At 43.5% G+C, this 27788-nt stretch overlaps 1 protein-coding gene across 7 annotated transcripts in view; it reads left to right on the top strand.

The window, feature by feature from the left end:
- VPS13B (vacuolar protein sorting 13 homolog B) overlaps positions 1 to 27788 on the top strand; it is an 822593-nt gene that overhangs the window by 774074 nt on the left and 20731 nt on the right. For all 7 annotated transcript variants that reach the window (XM_086696045.1, XM_086696043.1, XM_086696044.1 and 4 more), the window contains 7 exons: positions 733 to 921; positions 3486 to 3632; positions 5633 to 5916; positions 8406 to 8533; positions 8746 to 8945; positions 22581 to 22699; positions 26101 to 26909. In XM_086696045.1, the coding sequence (XP_086552171.1) occupies positions 733 to 921; positions 3486 to 3632; positions 5633 to 5916; positions 8406 to 8533; positions 8746 to 8945; positions 22581 to 22699; positions 26101 to 26909 (1876 nt within the window). The remainder of the gene's footprint in view (positions 1 to 732; positions 922 to 3485; positions 3633 to 5632; positions 5917 to 8405; positions 8534 to 8745; positions 8946 to 22580; positions 22700 to 26100; positions 26910 to 27788) is intronic.

The following is a 27788-nucleotide window of genomic DNA, read 5'->3' as shown; positions in this document are numbered from 1 at the left end:
GAATTGAGGATTTCTGAACAACTGTTTTTGTCAGGGCCCCTTTTCCTTTATAAGTGGACTTGGATATCCATAATCATAGATGTCCACCCAGTTGTTGATAATAACAATATGGAATCATTGCTGGCACAGGGGGAAACCCTAATGTAAAACAGAATTTTGCAGCAAGACTGTACTCCATCACAAGAGAACTTTCTTGATAAGGCTAACCCATTTCAAGAAGTACATAAATCTATAAGAAAACAGAGTACATGGAACTGCTAAATAAAATGTTTTCCTCATGGGGAACAATTGAAGAGTACTTTTTTTGAGCTACAGTTCATGAACATCTTTATTCAATTGCATTTTCCTATTTTTTTTCTTTTTTTTTAATAATCAGATGATGTTACCTTATGGAATTAGAATGCTGACCTACATGTACCTAAGGTTGCATATTATTCTTTTGTCGAATGAAATGAAACCCTTAGTTTTTAAGTTTTTGTTATTTATAGGGGAGCCACAGTTGGGGTTGTTTTTTTCCCCCTTCCATAAATATGAATTCCATTGTGTATCAAAGAAAACATTGGGAACTAAAATAAAATGTATGTTGCCATTACAAAAACAAAAACAAAACTCATAAAGGGATTTGGTTGCCTAAGTAGACCTATTGTATAATATAAAAAAAATTCCTGTGAATTGAGGTAAAAATGTCACGGTTAAGAAAAATACTTTATAATTGAGGCATTATTTTTCCAGGAGGCTTTTCAAATTGGAATATACTGGGCAAATACGAACACTGTGCATAAGTCAGTAGCAATTAAACTGGTCCATAACCTGACATCTCCAAAGTGGAAAGATGGAGGTAATGGTGAAGTTGTGTCATTGGACGAAGAAGGGTTTGTTGATGCTGAAATAAGACTCGGTGCTTTCCCAGGACATCAGAAGGTAGGATCAAAGTCTGCATGGCTCAGGGGAAATAGCATGCCTACCCCTCCACCTGTTTAAAATGAGCCTACCCCTTTCTTTTTAATCCAGTTTTGGTACAACTTGCTCTAGACAATTTATAACAGTCCAACATGTGATTTCTTAGACCTCTGTCTTATACAGGGTTTTTTTTTTTTCTCCTTTAGCAGTGATAAAAGCCATGTCACATAATTTATCCAATAACCACTCTATTTCGGAACACTCAGCGGTCACTTGATTGATCGTATGTGGGGGAAAAATGAACTTATTCCAAAATATCCACAAATGTACTTGGCCTCCTTTTCTTAGAGCAGGAAGTACAGTTGCTAACATTCTGTGCACTGAGTGAAAGGACAAACCTCCTATAGCAAAGGTTACGTTCCTGGAAAGGGCATCCTGAGCAAAAGCCGCTCTAATTTTCCCATGGTGCCAAATGCTATGAGGAAGTTATATTCCTAAACAGAGGACTGGTTCTCACCCTTTAATGATATGAATGCAGAAAACATACTTAATCGGCTATTTAACTAAATACAAATGGTGCATGATCTTCAGCATCAATCTTTTCTAAACTCTGTGAAAACCAATTAAGTTCAATATATATTATTGAAACACATCACAGCAACCGGTATGCATGAAAGCACAATATCATAGTGTACCATGTTAAGGTCTCATGCTGTACTTAACAGTATCTTCGTTATTTTAGCCCTCCCAATCAGAAGAAGAAGGGCTACTTCATCATAGTAGTATGATTTAGAATGACCTTTCTCTGGGGAGAAGTTAGATTTTGACAGGCATCTTTGAAGAGCCTCTCGAAAAAAAGTTAGGGTCATTTGGTGACTTTTTAAAAATAAATTTCTCTATACAAAGAAGTTGGTTTCTCTTCAGTATTCCAGGCTGGTATCCATTTCCTCAGAGTTGTCTGGGCAACACATGTTTATGTTCTGCCGGCCAAAATACTGTAACATGGGTGTAAATGGCAAAGAGCTGCAAGCGTGAATCACCCAAAGCTGAATAGTTGTAAGTTGAGAACGACCATCAAAACCTGGAAAAAAATGTGATGCCATACAACCCAACACCCAATACCTCCAGCACCTCACAAAATGGCCACAGCAAATGCGGAATAAATGTGAATGAATGAATGGACTGGTGGAAAATATATTATTGCCTATATTTATATCATTATTCTTTCCTGGTGATTCTCAAACTTTTTAGTGTCAGGACCCCTGTACTCTCTTAAAAATTATTGCAGACCTCCAAAACCCTTTTGTTCATGTGGGCTATGGCTATTGATACTCATCAAACTAGCAATTAAAGCAAAACTTTAGACCCCAAGAATACACAAACATACATTCTGTATGTATGCCACAACAGTAATGACATCATAGGTCATATAACCCCTGGAAAACTTCACTGTACACTCATGAGGTAATTTGAATGGAAAAGACAATAGCGTCTTGGTATTTATTATAAAAATAGTTTTGACCTTTGGACACCCTGAAAGGATCTCATAGACCCTCCCCCCCCCACCGCCCCCAATACACACACACACACACACACACACACACGGATCCCAGGCCACACTTTGAGAACTGCTGTCCTGACATTACCATTTACTAAGCGGATATCTTCTCTGAGCACCAGTCCATCATACAACATGGTAAGGTAATGAGATGATACACGCAGAGGTTAAGAGCTGTACCATAGGACCAGACTGCTTGGTTTTCAATCCCAACTAGACCCTCTCTGTCTTTTTGACCTTGGGCAGGCTACGTGACCTCTTTGAGCCTCATTTCCCTCTTCTGTTAAATGGAGACAATAGTAGCTGCCCCATGTGAGGATTCTGTGAGTTAGCATGCGTAAGTACTTACAAGTGGAGCACAAGAAAGCAGTATGCCATGGCCACTCGATGCTGTTCTTAGGGCTCCCGTTGGTCCCTCCCAGGCCTTTCGTGAGGTAGCTGCCACGATGAGCATGAGGAAGAGGAGGAGGAGTGCTCGACTTCATGTTGAAAACCTGAGTGACCTCTGTTTACATACAAGTGTTCCTACATAAATACTTTGTGAGGGAATTGGCTAAATAACTTGGAAACACCAGAAATAACTGGTGTGCCAGGACACCTGTTGTAAATAGTGGCCCTCTGGGGAGCTGGGACGTCTTTGAGACTGAAAGGGGACACTGATAAATATGCTGGAACATGGGGCGCCTGGGTGGCTCGGTCGGTTAAGCGTCCGACTTCGGCTCAGGTCATGATCTCACGGTCCATGAGTTCGAGCCCCGCGTCGGGCTCTGTGCTGACAGCTCAGAGCCTGGAGCCTGTTTCAGATTCTGTGTCTCCCTCTCTCTCTGCCCCTCCCCTGTTCATGCTCTGTCTCTCTCTGTCTCAAAAATAAATAAACATTAAAAAAAAATTTAAATGTGCTGGAACAAAAGGTAAAATTGGTATTGTCGTGGGCAAGCTGAGAGATAAAACGGCCCTTTAAAAAAGGAGAAAGTTTTACGTGCCTTATAATGTTTTCAAAATCGTTCTTTCCTCACTTGTCTTGCAGTTATGTCAATTCTGCATCTCCTCCCTGGTTCAGCAGGGTATACAGATTATTCAGATTGAAGACAAGACTATGATAATCAATAATATGCCCTATCAGATATTTTATAAACCGCAGTTATCTGTCTCCAAACCCCACTCTGGAAAGGAGGTAAGCAATCGATAGCATTATTGATTTGTCTTAAGTTTCGATCAATTAGCGATAAGTAAGATTAAGGTTTTAGCCTAGAATAAACAAGGAAACTAACACTGAATGTAGGTAAAGAGAAATTTATTTTGCACTGAATTAAAACCACGGATGTCGTGGCCAGCGCTTCCAGGTAATGAACACGCAGCAGGTCCCGACGCACTGCTGGATTCGTGTCGTGTGTGCCCCAGCCGCTGGAGGCCACAGCACACTCGGCTAGCATGCTCGCGAAGGCAAAGCCCCGCCCGCGGGGCAGTGGCCTGAGGGCTGGCTCCCGGGTGTCGTGGAAAAGAGCATCTGCCTCGCAGGCTGCGGTGCCTGGAGGAGCCATGTGGGCAGAGGGCTCGGCCCCAGGTGAGCCACGCGTGTGGGAGCCCTGACTTCTCTGCCCACGAGGAGAGTAACTGTGAAAAGGTACCAGCCCATTTATGTTAGCATCCCACTGGCAGAATATGCAGAAAATAAATCCAAGAAAGATTTTTGATTCTCTTCTTTATACAATTAAAGTGAAAACTTCTATTTTGAGAGAGTAAGGAGATATTTTAAAAGGACTTAAAAACATGATATGCTAAGTGGTAAGCTGTTGTTTTATGCTATTGAAACTATCACGTAGGAAAGTATTTTCTTTCTTTAGCTATGTCTGCATTTATTTTTATCCCTTTCAGCTCCTAAAAATTACATTAGAACACTAAAACAGGATGAAAGTCTTACTCTTCTAAGCTTACAGTGCATGATAGTATTTACAAAAATGTCAGAATAATCGAATTTCATTTTGGTTCTTCAAAGTATCAGAATAACTATGTGACCAGAAGTACCGGTCGGGAAATAGAAGTCAACAATGTTTCCATTTTAGGTGAGGATTTGGCAAGAGAATCAGCATGTGTGCAGATAATTCTCCTGCTCCTCCCCACCTTCGGGCTTCCTGAGACCTTCGGTCAGGGCTTTCCACGCTGACATTTCCTCCTCTGAAAATAGGCATAATTTTTCATTCCTTACAGGTTTTTGGTGACAATTAGATGAGCTAATATGAGTAAAAAGGCCAGGCACTCAGGAAATGGTAGTAGCCGGCGGCAACCACAACCCCAGCATCACAGTGAACTCCTGCTTTGCCTCAGCTCCCTGGAGAAGAGGGATGGGCCCACGTACTTCCAGGCAGCTGAGGAGTGTCCCCTTTTTCAACCATACCCTGCTTCAGGCAGGTGTAGGCATTATTTTTAAAGACATGACGGTCCCTAGCCTCTCAGAGAGGTGTGTGGAACAGTGGGAAACCCACCAAATGGGAAGCAGGAAGCCTGGCTCCAGCTGGGCTTTGCCACTCACTGTCTTTGTGATGTTGGACAAGTCAGCAGCTCTCTGGAAAGCAGCTTCCTCAGATGTGAAAGAAGAGTTTTAAATAAAGTATCTCTAAAGGTCCTTTTTAAGTCAAACTTCTGAGACTTTCTAATGTGCCAGAAACCCTGTGGAATTTCAACTGAGGGTTGGGATCAGAGTTTCCTCCTCCCTCAGGATGAGCCTTAAACAGAGTTTGTCTTCTGAGCTCCCAGTTCACTGTTCTGTATCTCATTCAGCTCTCTTCTTCCCAAGGCCCCTCAGAGCGCACCCTTTCAGTCTGGTGATACCCATCCAAGAGGACTCTCTCCCCAGCATGTGGCATGTCGACCCTTACGACATCTGGATTTTTGCAGTACCTGGGGGACATTGAGAACTTTGCATCACCTTCTAAGTCACCCCGGCCCTATCATGTTTCATTATGCCTAGAAAAGCAGACCCTGCCCCTACAGCTTGTAATAGTCTCACTGGGGCTTTCTCTTGGGAATGGGATTCTCACATGCCCATGTCCCCCACCCAGCCACCTCCTGAGACTACATGGTTATGGTTTCTTAGAAGCTGTGCTTTCAAAAGCTTCACTTCTCTCCATTGGTGCAGTAACCGTGCTCTCTCGGCATTGTCTTTTCTTTTCTCAGTATTTTCACGTTCCAGACAGTGCCACTTTCAGCATCTGCGCAGGTGGAGAGCAGCCTGCTGTGAAATCCAGCTCCCTTCCTTGCTGGGACCTGATGCCCGATATCAGTCAGTCACCACTGGATGCCTCCATGCTGCAGAAGCAGATCTTGCTGGCCTTTTCTCCTGCCTCAGGTGCCAACAGTTCCCAGTGCTGGAGCCTGCCAGCTATAGTTAAACAAGAGTTTCCCAGACAGAGTGTAGCTGTGCCCTTCGGAAGTTGTGGGGAAAATGGATTCTGCACCAGGTATTTTATCTCCGTGTGAATGCCCTTCTTAGCTTGTTGCGATAGCTCTTCATCAAGGCACCAGGAGAGACAAAAACAGCTGCATTGCTCACCACGTGTAAAACTGGGTTTGACTTTTACTTTTTTTAATGTGTATTTACTTTTGAGGAGCAGGAGAGGGGCAGAGAGAGAGGGAGACACAGAATCTGAAGCAGGCTCCGGGCTCTGAGCCGTCAGCACAGAGCCTGATGCGGGGCTTGAACTCACAGACCGTGAGATCGTGACCTGAGCTGAAGTCAGACGCTTACCTGACTGAGCCACCCGGGTGCCCCAGGTTTTACTTTGATTTTTAATGGCTTCTAGACATCGTACACAATTGGGCAAACATTGTGATCACATGTGGGTTGCCCCAGCGTACTCCTGATGAGATTTTTCCCTTATTGCAGCTTATGGGGGGTGGGGGTGGGGGGGAATGATGGTGTTTGTGGCATGAAATAGCAGCAATACATCAAAATGAAAAGATAGCCTTCTATGATGACTTCTTAGCCTCTGTCAAGGGTTAAAATATGAGAGAGTCAAGTTGGAAAACCTTTTTCCTTTCCCATATTTTACATCTACTTCAAAATGGAATTTTTCTTTAAAAGTCATTAGCAGAGATAACTTAGATAAACACAAGTCACAGAAGACTCTGTTCTGTGGTTGTTCCTGCACACAAGTTGCTCCAATTACCGATTACCAATTATGCAAATAACAACCACAGAATCAAGCCGGAGACATGTAATGGTTTGTTCATACTGGACTTTTATTTTGTGGTTGTTTTGCATGCAATACGTCCTTTCTGTAGCTGTCGGGAATAACTTATTTATGGTATATGCAAAAAGTACAGAAGAAAACATCTTGTGATCTTCTTAGAGGTACCTTTTTCCCGTGATTGTGATTTTACAGACTTCATTTGAGATTCGAGCTATTCTAACTTTTTGATGTCTACAGAGATTTCTAATAGTAATATTTTAAACGATAACTTCCCAACTTACGTTATCCATAATAGTAAGGCCCTGTTCCCTACACATATCCCTTCTTCTTTCACAACATTCAGAAACATCCTGATTTTATAAACACTTTTCATCCCTGATTCTGAAGAGGAGTGGTTATATTTATATTCTGGCTGGAGAAGTTAAGTGTGGTGAGTTGAAGGAAGTATTTTTGAAAGTGATGTGAACCTATGTCGAGAAAACAAAATTTATTTTTAAAACTGAAAGCCAAAATTTAAAATAAAATTGCATTTGGAAATGATGTTTAAAATTCTAAGAATTCTAAGACACGATTGATTAATATAACTTAATCTTATCTACAAATACTAAACTAGATATTAGATTGAAAATACCATATGTTAGTCCTGGCCCCCCAGCTTTCTTGGCTAGCAAGAAGAAATTCTCTGAGGTTGGCTTGCCCCAGCTCTTTCAAAATTAGGCTGGGAAAAGAGCTTTGGTATGAATCCAGGGACTGTACTCAGCAAGTGAATTCGCTTCCTACAAGCCCCATCTCCTCTTCCCCCTCCTCCCCTCAGTCCTGCCATGCACCTTTGATGTGTTATTAATGTGATTTCCCCAAACGCTACTGGACAATTCACTTTGGCATTTCAGGCAAATACTATGGGAAGAGGTTACCTTGGTGAACAGGGTAAATGGCATTTGGGGAATTCTTTAATGCATCATCAACCCCTTTTAATCAGTGTAAACTGAGGGCTACATTTGGCAAATACCTGATTTCTTTGATTAATTTGATCAGTCCATGTAATTTAAACCTCCGAGAGGATTTTTTTGTCCTGTTTTGATACGAAATATTGTTTGGTAGTCTATGATGTAGACTGGAAGAGTTTTGTGTCTCCGCTGTAGAGGACAGCCTATGCCCACACAGCACTTTTTCTAACACCGATTAATACAGCTTTGCTCTTGGTATGCAAAGTGGAGGTCATGTCAATATGATGATGTGAAAACTGACAGCCAGCATTATGAGCCTACCTACCTTTTGAATATAAAAAGAGCAAGTACCCATGTTCTCTAGCAGTCTTTCTAAAAGCATATCATCTCCTCTTAAGCCAAAATTTACCAAGCACTTCTGAAGAAGAAGGCCCTGCATGTGTAGAGTTTAAGGCACATCTGCACAAAGGAGAGCAGAGCAGGAGGAAGAGGTTAGCACACAGTTGGCCAGAATTCTAAGTGGTAGAAGTTATGGTTTTCCTCTTTGAAATAATTTTTTACGTCTTTGAATATTTCATGATAATTATGTGATACTATTGTCGAGAAAAAGTCGGTAAAGCTGTAATTAGTATAAGTCCATTACTAGATGAGAGGATGGCCTCCTTTCTCTGGAAAACACTTCTTCTGATTGATAAAAGAGATGGTGTTGTGCAGTTGTGAATATTACAAATCTAAATAAACATGTACCACGAGAGGAAGCATTCATTTTTTTCTAAACCGCTTCTGTCATTTGATTTGATTTCATTCCAGGGCAGTAGCACTGACATATCAAGAACACTTTGGAGTGACTTATTTAACCCTCTCAGAAGACCCTAGTCCTCGGATAATTTTCCACAACAGATGTCCAGTAACAATCCTTATAAAGGAAAATATTAAAGGTATATTTTATCGCATTGAATCTAAATAATATAAAACCTATAATCTTCCTGGAGGTTTTTAATTCAGTAGCTACCTGTGATCCTGTGAAGAACAGTGAAATAAAAGTATCATTCATCTCTCTTCGAGAAGTTTCTCCTGCCACATTATGTTTAATATCCCTTCGTCTTTGTCAAGGCCTGAGTCTGCATATGCCTTTTTTTTTTTTTTTTAGATATTCCAAAGTTTGAGGTTTATTGCAGAAGAATTCCTTCTGAGTGCTCAATTCATCATGAACTGTATCATCAGATTTCCAATTATCCAGACTGCAAGACCAAAGACTTACTTCCTAGCCTCTTTTTGAGAGTAGAATGTCTGGGGGACACAACAACTGAGTGGAGCGATGCCATCGACATCAACAGTCAGGGAACACAGGTCAGTGAGCCACACGTGTTCCCATCAAGGCCCCAAGACACATTCTTTTGTCTAAGGTTTCCATGCTTGTCTGCTTCTAAACAGCATGTTCTCAGTGCTAAACTTCTTATCTCCAGATGAGGATGCATGTATCCATTTCTACGTCCTCGTTAGGTTATACATTCTCACATACAATATGTACCTCCACAATGTCCTATACAACTGTTTACCAGAGAGAAGCACTCGGTAAAGGCAAGCACACTGGGTGTGATCCAAAGTCGAAAATGAAATAAAATTGTTAGACTCCTATATATAGAAGGTGGTCCTACTATCCAGATTTTAATTTTTTTTTAACATTTTTTTTATTTACTATTGAGAGACAGAGCATGAGCATGAGAGGGGCAGAGAGAGGAGAAGACACAGAATCCAAAGCAGGCTTCAGGCTCTGAGCTGTCAGCACAGAGCCCTACAGGGGCTCAAACTCACAAAGTGCGAGATCATGACCTGAGTCTAAGTCGGATACGTAACCGACTGAGCCACCCAAGAGCCCCCTACGGTCCAGATTTTAGGACAATCGTTATGCCAACCCTAGATTCATCCCCTCTTTAGAATTTAATATAAAAATATACACATTCGGGGCGCCTGGGTGGCGCAGTCGGTTGAGCGTCCGACTTCAGCCAGGTCACGATCTCGCGGTCCGTGAGTTCGAGCCCCGCGTCGGGCTCTGGGCTGATGGCTCAGAGCCTGGAGCCTGTTTCCGATTCTGTGTCTCCCTCTCTCTCTGCCCCTCGCCCGTTCATGCTCTGTCTCTCTCTGTCCCAAAAATAAATAAACGTTGAAAAAAAAAAATTTAAAAATAAAAAAAAAAATATATACACATTCTTCCTAGAAGTACATAACACTCTACAAATACAAGTATAGTTTAAAAACCCTGAACAGATAAAATGTCCCAATTTGTCTCTGTCTTAATCTCAGTGCTAGTGGTGTTTATTTTTGTTAAAAATGGCATGTGAACCTAACATTTCATTTCTGCTGTACTTAAAAATTTCCCATTTTATGTGTATAATTCACGGGCATTAAAAAACATTCACAATGTTGTACAACCGTCACCACTCTCTGTTCCATCATCCCAGACAGAAACTCTGTACACGGTAGGCAATCCCTCTCCATTCTCCCTCCACTCAACCCCTGGTAGCCCCTGTTGTACCATGTGTCTCTGAACTTGCCAGGTTCCAGGTGCCTTGTGTAACTGGAATCATACAGTATTTGTCTTGCTGTGCCCGGATAATTCACTTTGCGTAGTATTTTCAAGGTTCATTCATCCATGTTGCAGCGTCTGTCAGAACTTCATTCCATTTTGTGGCCAAGTGATATTGTGCTATCCTTTGTCACAGTTCTTTCGTACGTATTAATTCATTTGACCTTCACAACAAGCTTGTGAAGTAGGTCTCTTTGTCATGGTTACAGGACACATATCAAAGTCATAAATATATTTACTATAATAATGACTCTCACTTCGTAATCGCTTACTGCATACCAGGCATCATGCTGAGCACTTTACGTTCATTCCTGTCTAACCTTTCCAGCAGCCGTACAAGATGGGACTATCATCCCCATGTTACAGAAGTGAGAACTGAGGCCTCCAGAAGTAACACGGCTTAGTTCCCATGTGTTACAAGAGAAGGGACTGGGATTTCATCCCAACCTGCCAGACCCCAAAGCACTGCTCCAAGCTACCATGCTGTAAATGCTGCTTCCCTACCTGGGATTCCTGAACGCCCCCCTTCCCCAGCTGGCACATTCTTTCTCATCTCCCAAGAGATTCTCTGTCTTCACTCCTGTGAAATCTCCTCCCCACCACCGGCCCCTCTCCATGTTCACTTATCATTTGTAACATTAAGTTGCATTTATTTCTTTAAAAGCTCTCCCACCAATTTAGTATTCCTGGCAGTCAGATACCCGCCTTATTCATCCTCAGGCTACAGCAGAGTGCCTGTCAACACAGGAAGATCTTAGTAAACATCACATCAGCAAATGAGTGACTGTGTGAATGAGAAGATGAGGTCAAGCGAGAGAGGTCCTGTAAAGGAGGAGAAGAGAGCCCCCAGCCCTAACCTCGGGAAACGCCGGCATGTCAGTGCAGCGCAGCAAAAGAGACTGAGAGGGAACAAGCAGAGTGGCAGGAGGAGACCCAGGCAGGGGAGAAACAGAACACCCCTGATGGACAAAGCTTACAGGCTGTAAGATGGTGGAGAGAAGCAAGGTAGCAATTGGAAATGACAGGTTCAGAGGCAGTGGGAGGGAGGGCGTGGAGGAACATGAGAATTGTGTTTTCCAGGAGTGAGGCCATGAAGCAAAGGAGGTCAGAGAGGAGGAAGCTCTTTTCTGTACTGCAGGGATGGAGTCAGTCAAGAAGTGGAAGAGACAGTGAGGAGCTGCCCAGAGAGACGAGTCCCAGGCACAGGGAGCGTAGTTCTCCTTGGACAGAAGGACCACGTCCTCTTCCCTGGCTGTAGAAAAGAGGTGGGACTGGGCACAGGGAGGGAGAGCTCTTTGGAGGGAGGGGCCAGGAAATTGAATTGATGCACGGTGGCCTTAAGTTTATTGTGCAGTTTGGAATAAATCGTCGGCCAAGAGAGAGAGGGAAAGGGCTGGGGGTCTGGGGAGAGAATTAGCCGCAGAAACAGGTGGAGGACGTGGCCAGGGACAGGGACAGATGCAAGAATGGATGAGCAGCCTGGGGGCCTCCCTCACCTCGGAGACCCGCGTATGTACTGGCTCCACATTACACAGGGGTGTGGTTTCTTCTGTCCGCAGCACTCATGAGATGAATGCTGAAAATCTGTTAGATCCGTGCAGACTCGGGAGACATTCCTGGTCTCATTAATGTACAAAATAAATATTGCAAGCTTCTCAAGGGTTCCTGAACTCCTCTGCATCGTTTTGAAGATTTTCAAAACTTTGCTTACTTCTCTATGTCTGGGGGATTCTTTACAATAGGCATTCTGCCTGCCAAACCTTATTTCAGGGATTCCCATTCACTCTAAATTTCCTCAAACCTTTGTAGTCACAGATACTTCAAAGCTAGGAAGAGGTACTCTTTCCAACACCCTTACCATCCCTGGTCTGAGGACCCAGCAAAGGCTCATGTTCCCATTAATCTTTGAGGAGCTGTGTGCCATATGTCCTGCAGACCATGGTTCACTTCCTCCTCTGCAGGAAGATTTGTTTCAGACCCTCACCGACATCTCCTCAGTAATACACCAGGGCATATAAATCACTGGGGAGCGAAGGGAGCTGTGTCCTCTGATGAAAGGAAGCAGCCCTTCTGTAGGAGTGAGATCGTCTTCCAGGAGCCTTTCCTCAGCCCTTGGTCTGAGGCACATGATGCCAATTTCCAAGCTGACCTTAAAAAGCAGGATTAAAACACTGTAAAATCCCTAATATTGCCTCCAGGAAGAGAACTCCTTTAGCTTTTGCCAGAGATAGGCCCCTCGCCTCAGTTTTGAAAATAGAACAGTGCCATGTTGCATAATTTTGAAATGGACTATGAGAGGGAACATGCAGAAAATGAGTTTATAATCACGCAAAGAAGTGTTCTTCGGATACAGGAGTCACCGGGAAGACCCGATAGCATGTAGGCCACAAAATCCGGACTGCATTTGGCATGGGGTTTCCAGGGTTGTGTTACCAGCTCACACCTGGCTAGGAGACCTCTCATGGTGGTTCAGACTGAGCCCCTGATGCAGCAGCTGGTGCTCTTGTCCATAACTTGACAGGGAGTGGTAGCCTGACTGACTCGAGAGGAAAACATCTTTAGATCCCAAATAAATAAGCAAAGACGTAAAAAATGAGCTTACATTGACCATTTTAAGCCACAGTTTTGATCCTATCTGGAAAACAGGTTAGAACCCTGCGTAGTTCATGGGATTTCATTTCCTGTTAATCAGAAGTCTTATTTTTGTCAGCGTTAGCCAATATTTTTTTGAATAAAAAGGTACAAAGAAAACGTAGTTACCATTTAAGTAACATAAACACGAAGAGGCATGCTTCAGTCATCAGTCACCAAATACTTACTGAGTTTCTAATACGTGCCAGACATTGTAACTTAGTACTGGGACTACAGGAAGCAGAGTGAACTAAAGGGAACAACACCCTCACCTCCCAGGAGATGACAGGTGGAGGAGAGGATAAGCAAGTGATCGCCTAGGTGGCTGTATTGTGAAGTCCAGTAGGAACCATGAAGGGAAGGTACAGTTGTCTTGTTAGGCTATACAGCAGACTAGTTTGAGAGGCCATGGAATATCTCTCTGGTAAGAGACCTGGCATCTCTGCCTTCAAGCTGAGCAGGCATTAAGTAGACAAAAAAGTGGGAAACTTTTCTTGGCGGAAAGAGCAACATGTTTGAAGCTTCGGTGCTCAGAGAGGGAGCGTGGTCCTTCCGGGAACCTAAATGCCAGTGTGGTCATAGTGCCAGCTGAAGAAAAGGGGGGTGGGAGAAGGGGTTTAGTGAGACGATTCAAGGCCAAATCCAGCAAGATTCTGTGTCTGCACCTAAGGACTTGGGTTTTTATCTTAAGAGCCTTGGGAAGTCTTTGAATTGGTTATGAAACGCAGTGTCTGAGCCATTGAAACAGCAAAGAAGAATGAGCGATGTGATTCCCCTTAAAGTTTGCAGGTGAATTTTCTTCTAAAAAGATTCAGTGAATTCTCATGATCTTTGACTCTGAGCAGAAGTCTTTAGTGGAGTCAGTGTCACCAGTGTTTTCTTCTCAGTGTGTGAAAGATGGGGAATGACAATCCTTCATGGTTATAGAGCTCTATACCATTTACAAAGTGCTCTCACATCCACGGTCTCAATTCTTCCATTCATTTATTCAGCAAACTTTTATTGAGGAACTATCAAGAGCCAAACCCTTTGCCCTAAATAAGGCATTACTCCTGCTTCAGGAACCTGAGTGTAAGTAAATAAATGTAGTCAAGTGGAGTAAGTCCTAAGACAGAGCCTTTGATCATGGCAAAAATTCTGGGATCGTTAGGGCAATAATTTTATGTTTATTTTCCTGATGAGAGGATTGAGGCTTAAAGAGTAATCAGCTAGGTGGTTTGTAAGTAAGCAGGATCAGGCTGGAACCTGGATCTGCCCACATGTGGCCCAGTCCTGTTTTTCCTGCACCAGACTGAGCTCACTGTCTATCCTTTGGAGTCCAGCCCTGGCTACCAATATCACTACCTGAAGGTTCATGAAAGCACAGGTTAGAAGAGGTTTTCTAATCTCCACTTTACCTAGGGCAGGAGTCCCTTCCATGACATCTCCCCTCAGTGTCCTGGCTGTGGCTTATTCCTGCAGTGACTACAGGAAAGTTTCTGCTTGTATCAAGCTGAAATCTGTCCCTCTGTGGCACCCACTCATTTATCCTTGTTTTACCCTGTGGGGCATCACAGATTGTTTACTTCCCCCTCTAATATAGCAACACTACAATTATTCGAAGGCAGCTTCAACATCTTCTCTAAGTGTTCCCTTATCCAGGCCAAACATTTCTGGTTCCTTGAATCATTCCTTCAGTAAATGTGATTTCCAGACCCATCACCACAGTTACCCTTGTCTGAATACACTAGTGTGTTATGTTCCCTTTTAAAAATCTGGCAGCCAGAATTATACATAGTATTCCAAATGTGGTCTAACCAGCTATTACCTCCCTGTGCTTCCATTAATAAAGTAGAAGATTGAGTTAGCTTTTTATTAACAAGTTCAGACTGTTTGTTATTATTGAACTTGTGGTCAACCACATCCCCCAGGTCTTTATCATATGACTTGCTGTACAGTTGACTTTTTGAACCCAGTGACAGGACTTTACATTTATCCCCAATAAATTAAATCTTGTTGCTATTGGCCTAGTCCGGCCTGTTGAAATCACTTAAAAAAAAATTGTGATGCTGTCATCCAACATATTAAGTATCCTTGGTAGCTCTATGTCATCTATAGATGTGGCAAGCATGCATTCTACATCTTCATCCAAGTCATTAATAAATATGTTGAACAGGACACGTCCAAGGTCTACTTGCAATGGTGAATCACCAGCTACTTCCCTAATGCATGGGTTCGGTCAGCCACTAACACACCAAACTGTACTGTCATCTAGCCCACATGTCTTACATAAGAAAATCCATCTAAAAGCACTTTTTAAACCATACTATATAAGCTATTTCTTATCTTGCTTACAAGGTTACCATGAGACACTTTGGTAAGTGCCTTGATGAACCAGGACTCAAGTGTGTAATCCGCCCACTTGGTGCACAACAGACAGAGGTAACCCTGAGCGCTGATGCTTAAAGAGCATGTGTAGTCATTTTCTGAGACCCCTTTAGCCTCCATCCAGGAGTTTTCATGCAGAAAAAAGCCACCAAATCCAAGTGAGTACCTGACTTATCAAATGCACAGTACAGATATTTTGGCTTCTTGCTTACTTCACTTGCCTTCCCATATATCCCGTATCAGGGCCAGAAGGGGTATCAGCAGGTTGGTACCCACTTCTGAACAACTGCCAAGTGCCTTCCCTGGTCTAGAGTCTTCTGTGTGTTTACAGTTTGTTCCAGCTGAGTCGCAATGCGTTTAAAGATGCTTGAGAGTAAGGATTTCCCTAAGTATTTTTCAGTAATTACACAGAGGGAAGAATTCTACCCAGAATAACGCTATTTTGTTTTCATGCTTATCCACCTTTTTCTCACTTTAGAAATTGATCATTTTAGAAATTCGTTTCCCTTCTTTTCCTCTCTGAGAGATCTCATCTCATTGCTTTAGCTACCAACTATCATCCAGTCACTCTCAGATCTCTCTCTGGCCTCTGCGTCCCTCCTAAGCTCCAAGTCTGTGTTCTTACCACTCACCAGATACCTCCACCTAAAATTCACAAGCACCTCAAACCCAACATCTCTGAAATCAAAGTGATCATTTTCCATTCCCCAAGCCAGCTTCTCTTAGAGTTCTCACTTTAGTGATTGTTATCGCCATTTTCCCAGTATAAAAACTTTCAATAGTATTTATGCAAACTTGTTTTAAATTCCTGCTTTATGTCAAGCACTCTACAAATATCATTAGTCCCTGCCACATCCCTTAAAGGTAGATGCTACCTGAAGCTCAGAGAAGTCAACTTGCACAGAGCAAGTGGACCTGGGATCCAAACCCAGACTGTCAGGCTTCCTGAACTTTTCCTACTGCAGCCCAGTGCCTTCCTTTCCCTCTCTTCCCCCTACACATCCAGGAAGTCATCAGGTGCTGGCAGAAATCCTCAGAAATGTCTCTGGTTCTGCCCCTTCTCTCTGTGACCATGGTCTACTCCAGGCCTTTTATCCATCATTCCTCTCCCAGATTTTAGCAATAGCCTTTAAGGCCCTTTAAGGGTCTCTCTGTTGTCAACCTCTTCACCTTCAAGTCTGTCTCCACAAGTACCACAAAAGTGATTACTAACACACAAGAGTCCAGCCCAGAGAAGGCTCTCTAGGCCTGAAACTCCGGGCCTTAAACTGCTTAAAACAGACGACTGACTACCTGAGACCAAGCAGGCTACATTCAACTCCCTTATTCCCTCTACGCGTTAGGGATCAGTCCTGTAGCACATAGTCCCATAGTACACATGCAAATCTCTTCTTCCCTTAAAAGCCTAAGCCTTGGCTTCTTCCATATTATGGTTTTCTTTCTTAACATATTTCTTACAAGCCACCTCATCTAGAGAAATAAGTAGTAACTTTTCCATTTATTCCTTCCCAAAATAGGGAGTACAATTTTTTATGAAAGATGAGTTTTAGCCAAAGTTCAGAACAAATAACATGGCTGATTGATTTATCTGCAGTTCTACCCCTGGAGGCTAAGTATCTGCCCCCTGCAAGCTAGAGACCCAGGGAAACCATAGCATAATTCAGTCTGGGTCCAAAGGCTTGAGAACCAAGGGATTTGATGGCATAAATTCATCAGGAGAAGATAAAATGAGATGTTCTAGCTCAACAGTGTGGCAGGAGAAAAGGGGGTAGCCCCTCGACAGGCTGGATGATGTCCCCCACACTGGAGAAGGCAGTCTGCCGAGTCCATTGATTCAAATGCTAATCCCATCCAGAAACAGCCTCACAGACACATCCAGCAATAATGCTTAACCTGGGCACCCTGTGGCCAGTCAGGCTGACACAAAATCACTCATCACAGAAAAGAAGTGAAAATCTGAGGTGGGGGCAGCATGACTTAGGTAGAAGAAAGAGAAAGGGAGGAAGCCCAGTAAGATGTTTCCTATGGCTATTGGAACCCAGTTGAAGAGGAAATCGGTAAAATATTGAAGGAAGGGAGTATGGAAGGGGTTTTAATAACAGTTCTACCTATTATGTAAGTCTACCTCAGCTGCAGTGCTGGGACACTTTATAACTCCCTCCCTCCAAGGATTATCCTTGGATTGTCGCATATGGCCTCTAGGGAAAAAGGGAGACTTTCAAAATTCATTCTTTTGGGGCGCCTGGGTGGCGCAGTCGGTTAAGCGTCCGACTTCAGCCAGGTCACGATCTCGCGGTCCGTGGGTTCGAGCCCCGCGTCGGGCTCTGGGCTGATGGCTCAGAGCCTGGAGCCTGTTTCCGATTCTGTGTCTCCCTCTCTCTCTGCCCCTCCCTCGTTCATGCTCTGTCTCTCTCTGTCCCAAAAATAAATAAACGTTGAAAAAAAAAAAAAAAAAAAAAATTCATTCTTTTATTTCTTGTGTCCCCCTGTAACTTATTAACTTAGTGTTGTTGTTGTTGTTTAAGAGAAAGAGTACAATCTAGAGCAGTAGAGGAAGAAAGAGAGAATTTAAGCAGGTGCCATGCCCAGCACTGGGGCCCAACATGGGGCTTGATCTCATGAACTGAGCCGAAACCAAGAGTTGGATGCTTAACCAACTGAGCCACCCAGGCACACCCCCCCCCCATAACTTATTAACTTAGTGAAATAAATTAGTATAATTTTTTTTAATATTTTTTGCTACATATAAATGTAATCAATCATTTTAATGCTCAGTTGTTTGAGCATTGGACTCTTGATTTAGGTTCAGGTCACGATCTCACAGTTCGTGAGATCAAGCCCTGTGTCAGGCTCTGTGCTGACAGCATGGAGCCTGCTTGGGATTCTGTCTCTCCTCCTCTCTCTGCCCCTCCCCTGCTCGCTCGCTCTCTCAAAATAAATAAATAAATTTTTAAAAAGATAACTGTAGAAAAGCACAAGTTATGTTGAAGTGTTTCTTATTTGTAATTGTAGTAAAAGACAATGTACTAAGGGCATTGTGGAGGGCAAGACATAGGCCCAGAGTAGTGTTCTTATTCCCATATGTGTGAGAGAAAGTCTTACTGATCATAGTGCTCCAACACAGATACAGAGAGTATCCTCCAAGTGTTTTGTGGCCAAAGCAGCAAATCTCTTGACTATATGTTGCCCATAGCGTCCCCTACACCACCAGTGTGAAGTGAAGGAAGAAAAAACACCTAAATGATGGCACTGATCAGGACTGGCTAGCTTATTCTTTAATAAACTCAGCAACAACAAGCAGAAATCCCCTTGGTCATTACTCATTTAATTTAGTGAATTAAATGAGTGTTTGTTTGTGTGCAACAAACACACTGCCTCCCCAGGGTTCCGATGAGTCACAACGTCCCACTGGAAATCCAGGACTTCTGAGTGATGCTCTCTCTTAGTCTGGACTTGACTCCTTTCACCTGGAGACCTGTGAGCTCATGCTGTTCTCCCCTCCCCCCATTTTACAAGACAGGATCATTGTTTTAACCCCTCCAAATTGGAAATGGGAAGGATGAGACATAGCAGCAGCCTCTCATCTATGACAAGTCCAGAAAGTTTCTGAGCACGTAACTGTGGGGTTTATACCTTGAAACAAGGACTGGTCTTTGAGCCCTGTCTCTGCTCTTGGAACTGCGCTCTCACCATTTTTCTTCCAGCCCCTGGACCTACTCTCAGAGATCTTTCTTGGTCACATCTGAAGCTCAAATAACCTCAGTCTCTTGTAGTCCAGACTCATGAGTGTATTCATCAGTAGTCATTTCTCAAACACTGTTTGATTCCAGAGAATTTATGTACCGATAACCACATCTATGCTCCTTTTCAAGGCATATTCCTGTGCTATCTTGATTCCTTGCCTCTAACTTTAGAGCTTCTGTGGCAAAGTTATACTCTTAATCTAAGCTTTTTTCTGAGTCACTTTTATAATTAAGAGGTTCTAACAGTGAGTGTGATGCCTGTACATAGCCCTAAGGCTGAGTATTAATCTGCTCTCATATTCAAATACTAACCTTTGGTCTCTTGCTGTTTGAGGTCAAAAGCATTTCTAGCTTTGCAAGACCCTGAGTTTCTGGAATCTCTGTTGTTTTTCATTTTTATTTGCAAACTGGCAAATTGTTTGCTGAGCTCATCTCTTCTTCAGAATGCATTTCCAGAGACAGCCAACAGTAGCCAACACACACTACTAATGTTTTTGTTTTCACATCTCATCTTCTGGATTAGGTTTATAATCTGCCTCCCAGGTAATCTCAGGCAACAGTTCTACTAAGTGTCTTGCTACTTCATAACATGAATTGCCATTTTAATCCCTTTCAATACCAGTTTCTACTGCTTGACCATTAAGCCAAGGACTCATGCATTAGGTTTCTGCTGGAACCCTACTTCTGTTACCAATATCTATGTTAGTTGGTATAGGCTAGGTTATGCTGCCTATCAGAACCCTAGAATTTGCTTCTTGCTCATGCTTTGTGCCCAGGGAGCTCTGTTCTCCATCGTCAGTCAAGGATGCAGATTGATGGAGTTTCCATCACTTTCTGTCTGCCCCATTGTAACAAGCCACCCCAAAACCTAGAGGCTTGAAAATGCTTGACTTCTCGTGAGTCTGAAGGTTTGGTAGCATGATTTTTCTGCAGGATGAGACTGAGATCACTCATGCAGCCGCATTCAGCTGGAAGTTGGCTGAGGAATGAATTCAGCTGGAAAGTCTGGGCATCTCTCTCACCATGTGGTCTCTCTTTAGGGAGGCTAGGCCAGGCTTCCTCACATGGTTGGCAGGAGGGCAAACCCCAGTAAGCAAGCTTTACCAAGCTTCTTACCCCACGTTTGCTGAGATCCCATCAGCTGACGACAGCCACATAGCCAAGCTCTGTATCCGTAGGAGAGTGGACTAAGCAAGGGCGTGGGTGCTGGGTGTGCGGCTGCTACAACCAGCTAGACTAGGAGTCAGCAAGGTTTTTCTTCAAAAAGTTTCTTCTTCACTAAGTATTTGAGGCTTTGAAGGCCAAACCTTCAGACCAAAACAAGGACTTATTTTGAAACCTCCGGGGGAACCTAGGTACAGGTGCCTAATTTCTCTGGTAGGTAGATACCTAACTCTCTAATCCCTAGAGCTGCCACTCTACAAAATGCTTGGCCTTGTGAGCAGTTTCTCTACTGGGGGAAAGAGACAGGGATAGGCTCCTGAGAATTAAAGTCCATGTTTCTTCCATTCTAGTGGTGAGTGAAAGGGACACCCAGCAAATTTTTCTGCAGAGTCCAGGTTTTTGACCAGAAGAAGTACCCTTAAAGGTTTGGGTTCATTTGCCTGCTTCAGAGTCCCTTGGGCAGTTAACAGAAACCATCAGCTTGCCTAATCTTCACTCTTAGAAGGTACTAGTGTCCTCATTTCCTAAGGCCCAAAGATGACTGTGAGAATGAGCAGAACAGTAAATATATCCCTTACTGATCCTCTCCCTCCCTCCTCTGAGGGGTGGTAGTTCTCTGCTAAAACCCTGGGACATACGCTGAAGTTACGCAGAGTCACTGAGAGAGGGAAATATAGATGTTTGTTCCAGATGAATAATCCCACATCTATAAGCCTAGTAAAAAAACAGTTGACGTCCTTTGCATATCATACAAAATGATAAATGTGAGTGTTTCTCAAATAATACCTGTTTTGCTTTAGATTCATGAGCTGAGCCATTTTTTAAGTTGGCTGCATTCCATATTTTATCACAGTCAACTACAGTTTTTATCTTAGAACAGATAAGGCAGATTCAAGATACAGGGTCTTTTGAAACAGATATTTCTGCAAAACAATCCATTTGGGAAACATGTCCATAGAGAACAAATGGACTCTGCTCCTGCCCTCAAGAAGCTGACAATCTAGCAATTGAGTCAGGTGTATAAACAGGCGACTGTACTACAAACAGTACAGGCTCGTGATGAAATAAAAATATGGTTAAAATGCCTCAGGAATGCTGGAGTTAGTATCAAGCTGAGGAAAGGAATAGGAAAATGAGAGAGTACCTTCAGGGGAAAAGGTATCCTTAAGGAGCATGTGCAAAGAGACACAGGATTTGGAAAGAACCTGTGCTGGAAGGCATCTTCTGGGCGCCGGGAGTGCTGAGTGGCAGACAAGGGCCTAAGCTAAAGCAGCAGCCATAGGATGAAAACGAAGGCCCTAGGGGAGGAGCCTGCAGAACTGGGGCATCTGAGGACTGCTGTGCTCCAGGAGATGAGAGGGAGGAGGCGGAGGTGACGCCCAGGTGCCCTGGGTGCTGCACACGGTCAGGAGCCACTATGCAAGAAAGAAACCCAGTGACACTGAAGTCCCTTCTGGGTTTGAGTCTGTGACTGTCCCCTGTGGCTCTGTGCACACTCTTTCTGGTACCTCTTCATGTGGTCAGAATTCCAATACATTCATTACATGTCAGGCAGGCACCTAGCTTTGTTCCGTCATCCGGAAATTTGCAGTCGTCTTTTATTTGCTGCCCTAACAGTAATAAAGGGCCCAGACTTGGACTGAATTGATACTGCAGATTATCAGAATCAACATTCCCAAACATAAGGAGGTTCTTGCCCCTACTCTCAGGTAATGTTGGCTGTGAACATGATGTTCTTGGAGTTGTTTTTCAAATAGTTCTGTTCTGTTTTCAAATATTTATCCATTTAAGCAACCTCGGTATTTAATGCTGAAAGGACATCTGTTCTGCTGGCCTGGCACCTGGCTTCTGAGATCGAACTTTTTTTAGGTCTTAGTCCACCTTCCCATAGAAGCAAAATTAATTTTGACTCCAAGCAAATGAAGTTATCTGACACTATTGTTACAAGTTACATGAGAGACTAAGAGACCTTGAGGGGATTATGACATGTCAACAGCTTTTGGTAGGTTTTCTGGTATGTTTCTGTGTCCCCAGGATATGAAGACATCCTCATGGTAGTAAGTCAACACTCAAGAGCCTGGAAGTTTTTTGCATGTTGCATTTCAAGTCCTGAGTTTCAGGGTTTGGTTGTTTTTTTTTTTTTTTTTCCACAGAGGTTGATATGCACACGTAAAGCTGGCCCATGGCTGGGCTCCAGCCCATACAGAGCTATTTGCCAATTCCAAAGAAGCAGAGAAGGAAGACACACATGCCCCATCATCCATCATTGTTTTTTTCTACGAACCTTACAGCTGGATATTGAAAAATCTGGATTTGATCTTTCTTTTTTCTTTCTTCATTTCAAGTCAGCTGTATAGCCTGTACACATAGATATAAAGAAATATAACCAAGAAGTGTTTGTGGTATTGAATCAGGACTTAAGACATTTGAAAGTACCATTTCAGTAGTGTTTCTTATTTCTTTTTAATCAGATTCTGAGTATTCTTTTCACAGGTTGTGTTCCTGACTGGCTTTGGCTATGTGTATGTGGACGTTGTCCTTCAGTGTGGCACAGTCTTCATCACTGTGGCCCCAGAAGGAAAAATGGGACCTATTTTAACCGCTACCAACAGGTAGGATTAATTATTATCCCAGTCACAGCATAGTAAGCTTGCCCATGAAAAATTTGTAAACCTGGGTGCCTGAGTGGCTCAGTCAGTTAAGTGTCCAACTCTTGATTTCAGCTCAGGTCATGATGTATGTCATGGTTGTGAGCTCGAGCCCCACATGGGGCTCTGTGCTAAGCTTGGAGCCTGCTTAAGATTCTTTTTCTCCCTCTTTCTCTGCTCCTCCCATGCTCATATGTATGCCCATTCTCTCTCTCTCTCTCTCTCTCTCTCTCTCTCTCTCTCTCTCTCTCAAAAAGAAAGGAAGGAATAAAGGGAGAGAAGAAAGCAAAGAGAGTATAAAATTGAATATATAGCTATGATTAGTCATGTATCCTAGGTATGTATGTATGTGCGTATATAACACACACACACACATAAATACTTCTCTGTTCACACATTCTCACACACACATGCCCAGAAAACATTCCTAGAACTAAGACTCAAAAGAAAGAATCAAGAGGCCCCTGCGTGGCTCAGTCAATTACGTGTCTGACTTCAGCTCAAGTCATGATCTCGCAGTTTGTAAGTTCAAGCCCTGCATTGGGCTCTGGGCTGACAGCTCAGAGCCTGGAGCCTACTTTCAATTCTGTGTTTCCCTCTCTCTGTCTCTCCCCCACTCACACTTGGTCTCTCTGTCTCTCTCTCTCTCAAAAATAAATAAACATTAAAAAAAATTTTTTTAAAGAATCAAAATTGTTAGTAGATGTGGGAGTTATAAGTGATTAGCTAATAATTTTCTGCATTTTAATTTTATAAAGAAGAATGTATTTTATAATAAAGTTTATTATTTAAAAATGTATTTAAAATATAAAATAACAATACTAACTTCCATATGTTTGTTTAAGCCTTTTAAAAAAAAAGTTCCTTATTTTTCATATATGGTTAAGAACTTATTAATTTGGACCTGCCCAATCATTATTAATTTGAATTTACAATATTTCAAACCAGGTTGGGTAGAATGTTTTCTTTGCCCAGAACTTTGTAAAAAATGAATAGCATAACAATTGGAGACTAAATATAAAATTACATAACACAAAATTTCAAGCCTGCACAACAGTTTCAGAAACATTTGTCTATGGCATTAATAGGGCATTAATCATACTAGCAACAAATTATACATTGAGTGGTAGAAATAGGAAAGGCACAAGTATTTGCTACTATCTGTTGAATCAATGAATAAAGGAAGTATTACACCCCTTGCTTTAAAATGCTTACTGGATGCCAGGTGCTATTCTAGGGATGGGGATACAACAGTGACTAAGAAGACCAGAATCTCTGCTCTCAAAAAGATGATCACATTTTCCTAGGTGTAGAATGGAAGACAGAGAATAAACATAATAAAAAAGACTTTATGGGACAGTAGAAGGTTGGCTTTCCGCAGGGGTAAAAACAGCCGGGTAAGAAAGACCAGGAGTGCCAGGGCATAAGGACAGAGAGGACACAATTTTAGAAAACCAGTGTAGGTGAGCCTTCCCACGAAGTTGACATTTGAGCAAGGACTCAAAAGCTGCAAGGGGGTTAGTAATGTGGGTATCTGGTGGAGAGCTTTCCAGACAGAAGGCACGTCTGGTTCAAAGGTCTGAAACAGTGGGTCTGACATATTGGAGGCTCAAGGAAGAGGCCAGCGTGGGCCAGACAGAGTGGGTGGAAGTAGAGAGTATCTGAGGCCGGAGCGGTAAGGGCTGGGAGAGGGGGACATGGTGTAGGGCTTAGCTTTCTTTCTGAATGAAGTGGAGAAATCATCGGAGCGTTTTGAGTGCAGAAGTGACATAATCTGACCTAAATTTTTAGAAACTTATTTATCATTTATTTGTTTGTTTGTGGGGTAGACCATAGAGAAGTGAGGGTGGAAGCAGTGAAACTAGTTAGGAGACTGTCACCGTTACTCACACTAGAGATGCTGATGGCTGAGACTGCAGTGGGATCAGTGGATGTGGGAAGGAAAGGTCAGAATCTGGATGTACCTTCTAAGAAGAAACCATTGGGTTTTCCCTGATGCACTGGATAGGGGTTAAAAATGGAGACATCAAGGAGGACTCCTAAACGCGGGCTGTAAGCAAGTGATAGGATGTGGTTGTCATTAACTGAGATGGGAAAGACCATATGCAGGTTGGGGTGGGGTGTATGATCTAGAGTTTGATTATAGACGTGACAGGTTGAGATGTTTTTTTAACAAAGAAGTGACAAAGTGGAGAGGCAGTTAGATGTAGGAGACTGGCACTTGGGTGGTCCTGGGCTGCCTATGTGACTTTGGGAGCCATGAGCACCCAGACAGCAAATCGGGGCCGTGGGAATGAGTGAGATCTCCCAGTGGGGGGGGCCGAGACACAGGAACAGAAGAGGGCAAGGGCTGAGCCTTGGGCACCTTAATTTTCAGTGATCAGGGAGAAGAGGAAGGGGTCGCACAGTGACTGAGAAGTAGAAGAGAAGACCTATAAAGGAAGTGTTCCCAGAGGAAAGGAGTTATCGACAAGGTGAAATGCCATTGTAGGTCAAGTGAGCCACAGACTGAAAAGCCATCATTCAGTTTAGCCACACAGAAGTCACTTGGTGAGCGTTGCTTTGGCAGACTATGGGGGCAGAAGCCTGCTTGGACCAAGGTGAAGAGAGAATGGAAGGCAGCCAGCAGACAATGTGTGTAGAAGTTTTTATGTAAGAGAGGGCAGAAAACTGAGTAGTAGCTAGAGAAGGAAGTGGTGGAGTTACAAGAGGGATTTTGAAGACAGGAGAAATAGCATCATGTTTATAGGCTGCCGATAATGAAAAAAAAAAAAGAGGGTAAAGGAGACGGGTGGGTGGCTAAAGTGATGTCCTTGAGGAGGGGAGAGCAGAAGGATTTTGTGCACCGTGACAGGTTGGCCTGAGGCAGGAGCACCGCAGTCCAGATCTGGAAATGGTAGGGAGAGCGGAGCACATGGCCCAGATGCCACTAGAGGGGCCGGGATGCAGGGGGCTCAGGGCGAGTTTTCTTCTCTTTGCTTTACTTCAAGGTGAGGAGTCTTGGTGGTTTGATTTTACCTTTCTGCCTTGAGATGATCGTGATAGAGAATTAGTGCGCAAACGCTAGAATTTTGGAGTACAAATCTGGCGTTGACAAGGGAAGCATGTACAGAACATGACAAGAGCTTGTACTAGTCCCTTGCGGGACATTCCCCAGTACTGTCGGGAACGTGGCAGGTTCTGTCCAGACACCACAGTCTGAAAGTTGAATTCTTATTGTTTCTTGCGAGAACCTGATGGAATATCAGGAGGGGTGTAATAAGGCCCTATTGAAAGGAAGGGAGGGTGGGAGGGAAGGGAGGAAGGAAGAGAAAGAAAGAGGAAAAAGAAAAGAGGGAGACTTATGTTGTTTTCCCTTTCTCTAGAACTCTGGAGAAGATTGTGACATTTAAAATGTTCATCACTCAGTTGAGCTTGGTGGTGTTTGATGACCTCACCCACCACAGAGTATCATCTGAACTTCTGAGACTCACACTGGACAGTGTTTTCCTCCAAATGGCCCCCGTGACTGGCCACCTCCGCGGGGAGGAGGCCGCTGCAGCGCCCCTTCGGCCTCACTGTGTGGAAGTCTACTGTGGGGACCTGCAGTTAGACAACCAGCTGTATAACAAGTCCAGTTTCCACTTCGCGGTCTTAGTCTGCCAGGGGGAAAAACCAGAACCCGTGCAGTGTCCCAAAATGCAAAGCCTCCTCGTATCCAGCAGAGAGCTGGAAGAATACAAGAAAAATTGTTTTATCAAACTTTGCCTCACCTTAACCGAGGGCAAGAACTTCTTATTCGATGATATTAACGAGTTCAGTTTTGAATTGAAACCTGCCCGGTTATATGTGGAAGATACATTTGTGTACTACATCAGAACTTTGTTCCGGACCTACCTTCCTGACGGCAACCTGGCCGGTCACCCTGAGGTACTCACAGGTGGCAAACAGGTGTTGCCCGCGCAGGTCAGACAGCACGCCAGGGCCTTGGTGAATCCTGTGAAGTTACGGAAACTGGTGATACAGCCGGTGAATCTCCTCGTCAGCATCCACGCTTCCCTCAAGCTGTACATAGCCTCTGACCATACGCCACTCTCCTTCTCAGTGTTTGAAAGAGGCCCCGTCTTCACCACGGCCAGGCAGCTCGTCCACGCCCTGGCGATGCACTATGCCGCGGGGGCTCTTTTCAGAGCAGGTGAGGTCACACGCTGGGGGTCCTTGATGAACTAGAGCCTGGGCCAAAAGGGATTGCTCCTGGGAGTGCCTCATCAACGTCAAGAACTAGGGAGGCACTGCTGTGAGAGGGGAAGAGTGTGGGCTTTGCGGTTAGGCCGGGATTTTTTTTTTTTTTTAAGTGGGCTCCACACTCCAACTTAACTGAAAGTGGAGGACTTGAACTCACAACCCTGAGATCAACACCTGAGATCAAGAGTCGGAAGCTTAACCGACTGAGCCACCCAGGCGCCCAAGTCAGACCTGGATTTAAATCCACACTCCACCACTGCCTAAGGCCTTGGGCAAGTTATTGAACCTCCCCAAGTCTCAGTTTCCTCATCTCTAAAATGGGTTTTAAGATTTCTGAGAGGATAAAATAAAAGGACTTGGCACTTAATAAACACTCAACCAATAGTAGCTTTTATATTTGCTATGATGCAACTTAGACTTAATTCCATTTAGCATACGCTTTTTAGATCCCTGCAGGTCCAAGGCTCTGTATGGGCACATCAGTGCAGTCTGGAAAACCAGCCCTGGGCTTAAAAGAAATCCAGTTGTAGCTTGTTGGCTTCCTTCATTAAGGTCCATGAATAGCTGTAGGTGAGAAATTCAGAGGATTTGTGTGCTCGTAAGATGCGTAAAGAGCCCTCTACCTACCCAGTGTGGCCCTGCCAGTCTAGACAGATCGCAAAAAGAGAGTGGTTAGTGTCTCGGCTTGTCCACGGATGTGAGATGGAAGTTTGTGGGGGGGGTTGTTTGAATATGAATATGAATATTGTATGGTGAGTACTGTGTGCTGAAAGACAGAGTGGTCTCAGAATATTCTATGGTAATTGGCAACAAAACACGTGTTCCTGAC

The sequence above is a fragment of the Puma concolor genome, chromosome F2 (genome assembly GCF_028749965.1).
Source record: "Puma concolor isolate L17-30 chromosome F2, mPumCon1.1.hap2, whole genome shotgun sequence".
In the NCBI taxonomy this organism is placed as follows: domain Eukaryota; kingdom Metazoa; phylum Chordata; class Mammalia; order Carnivora; family Felidae; genus Puma; species Puma concolor.
This window is presented reverse-complemented; position numbering and strand designations above follow the sequence as displayed.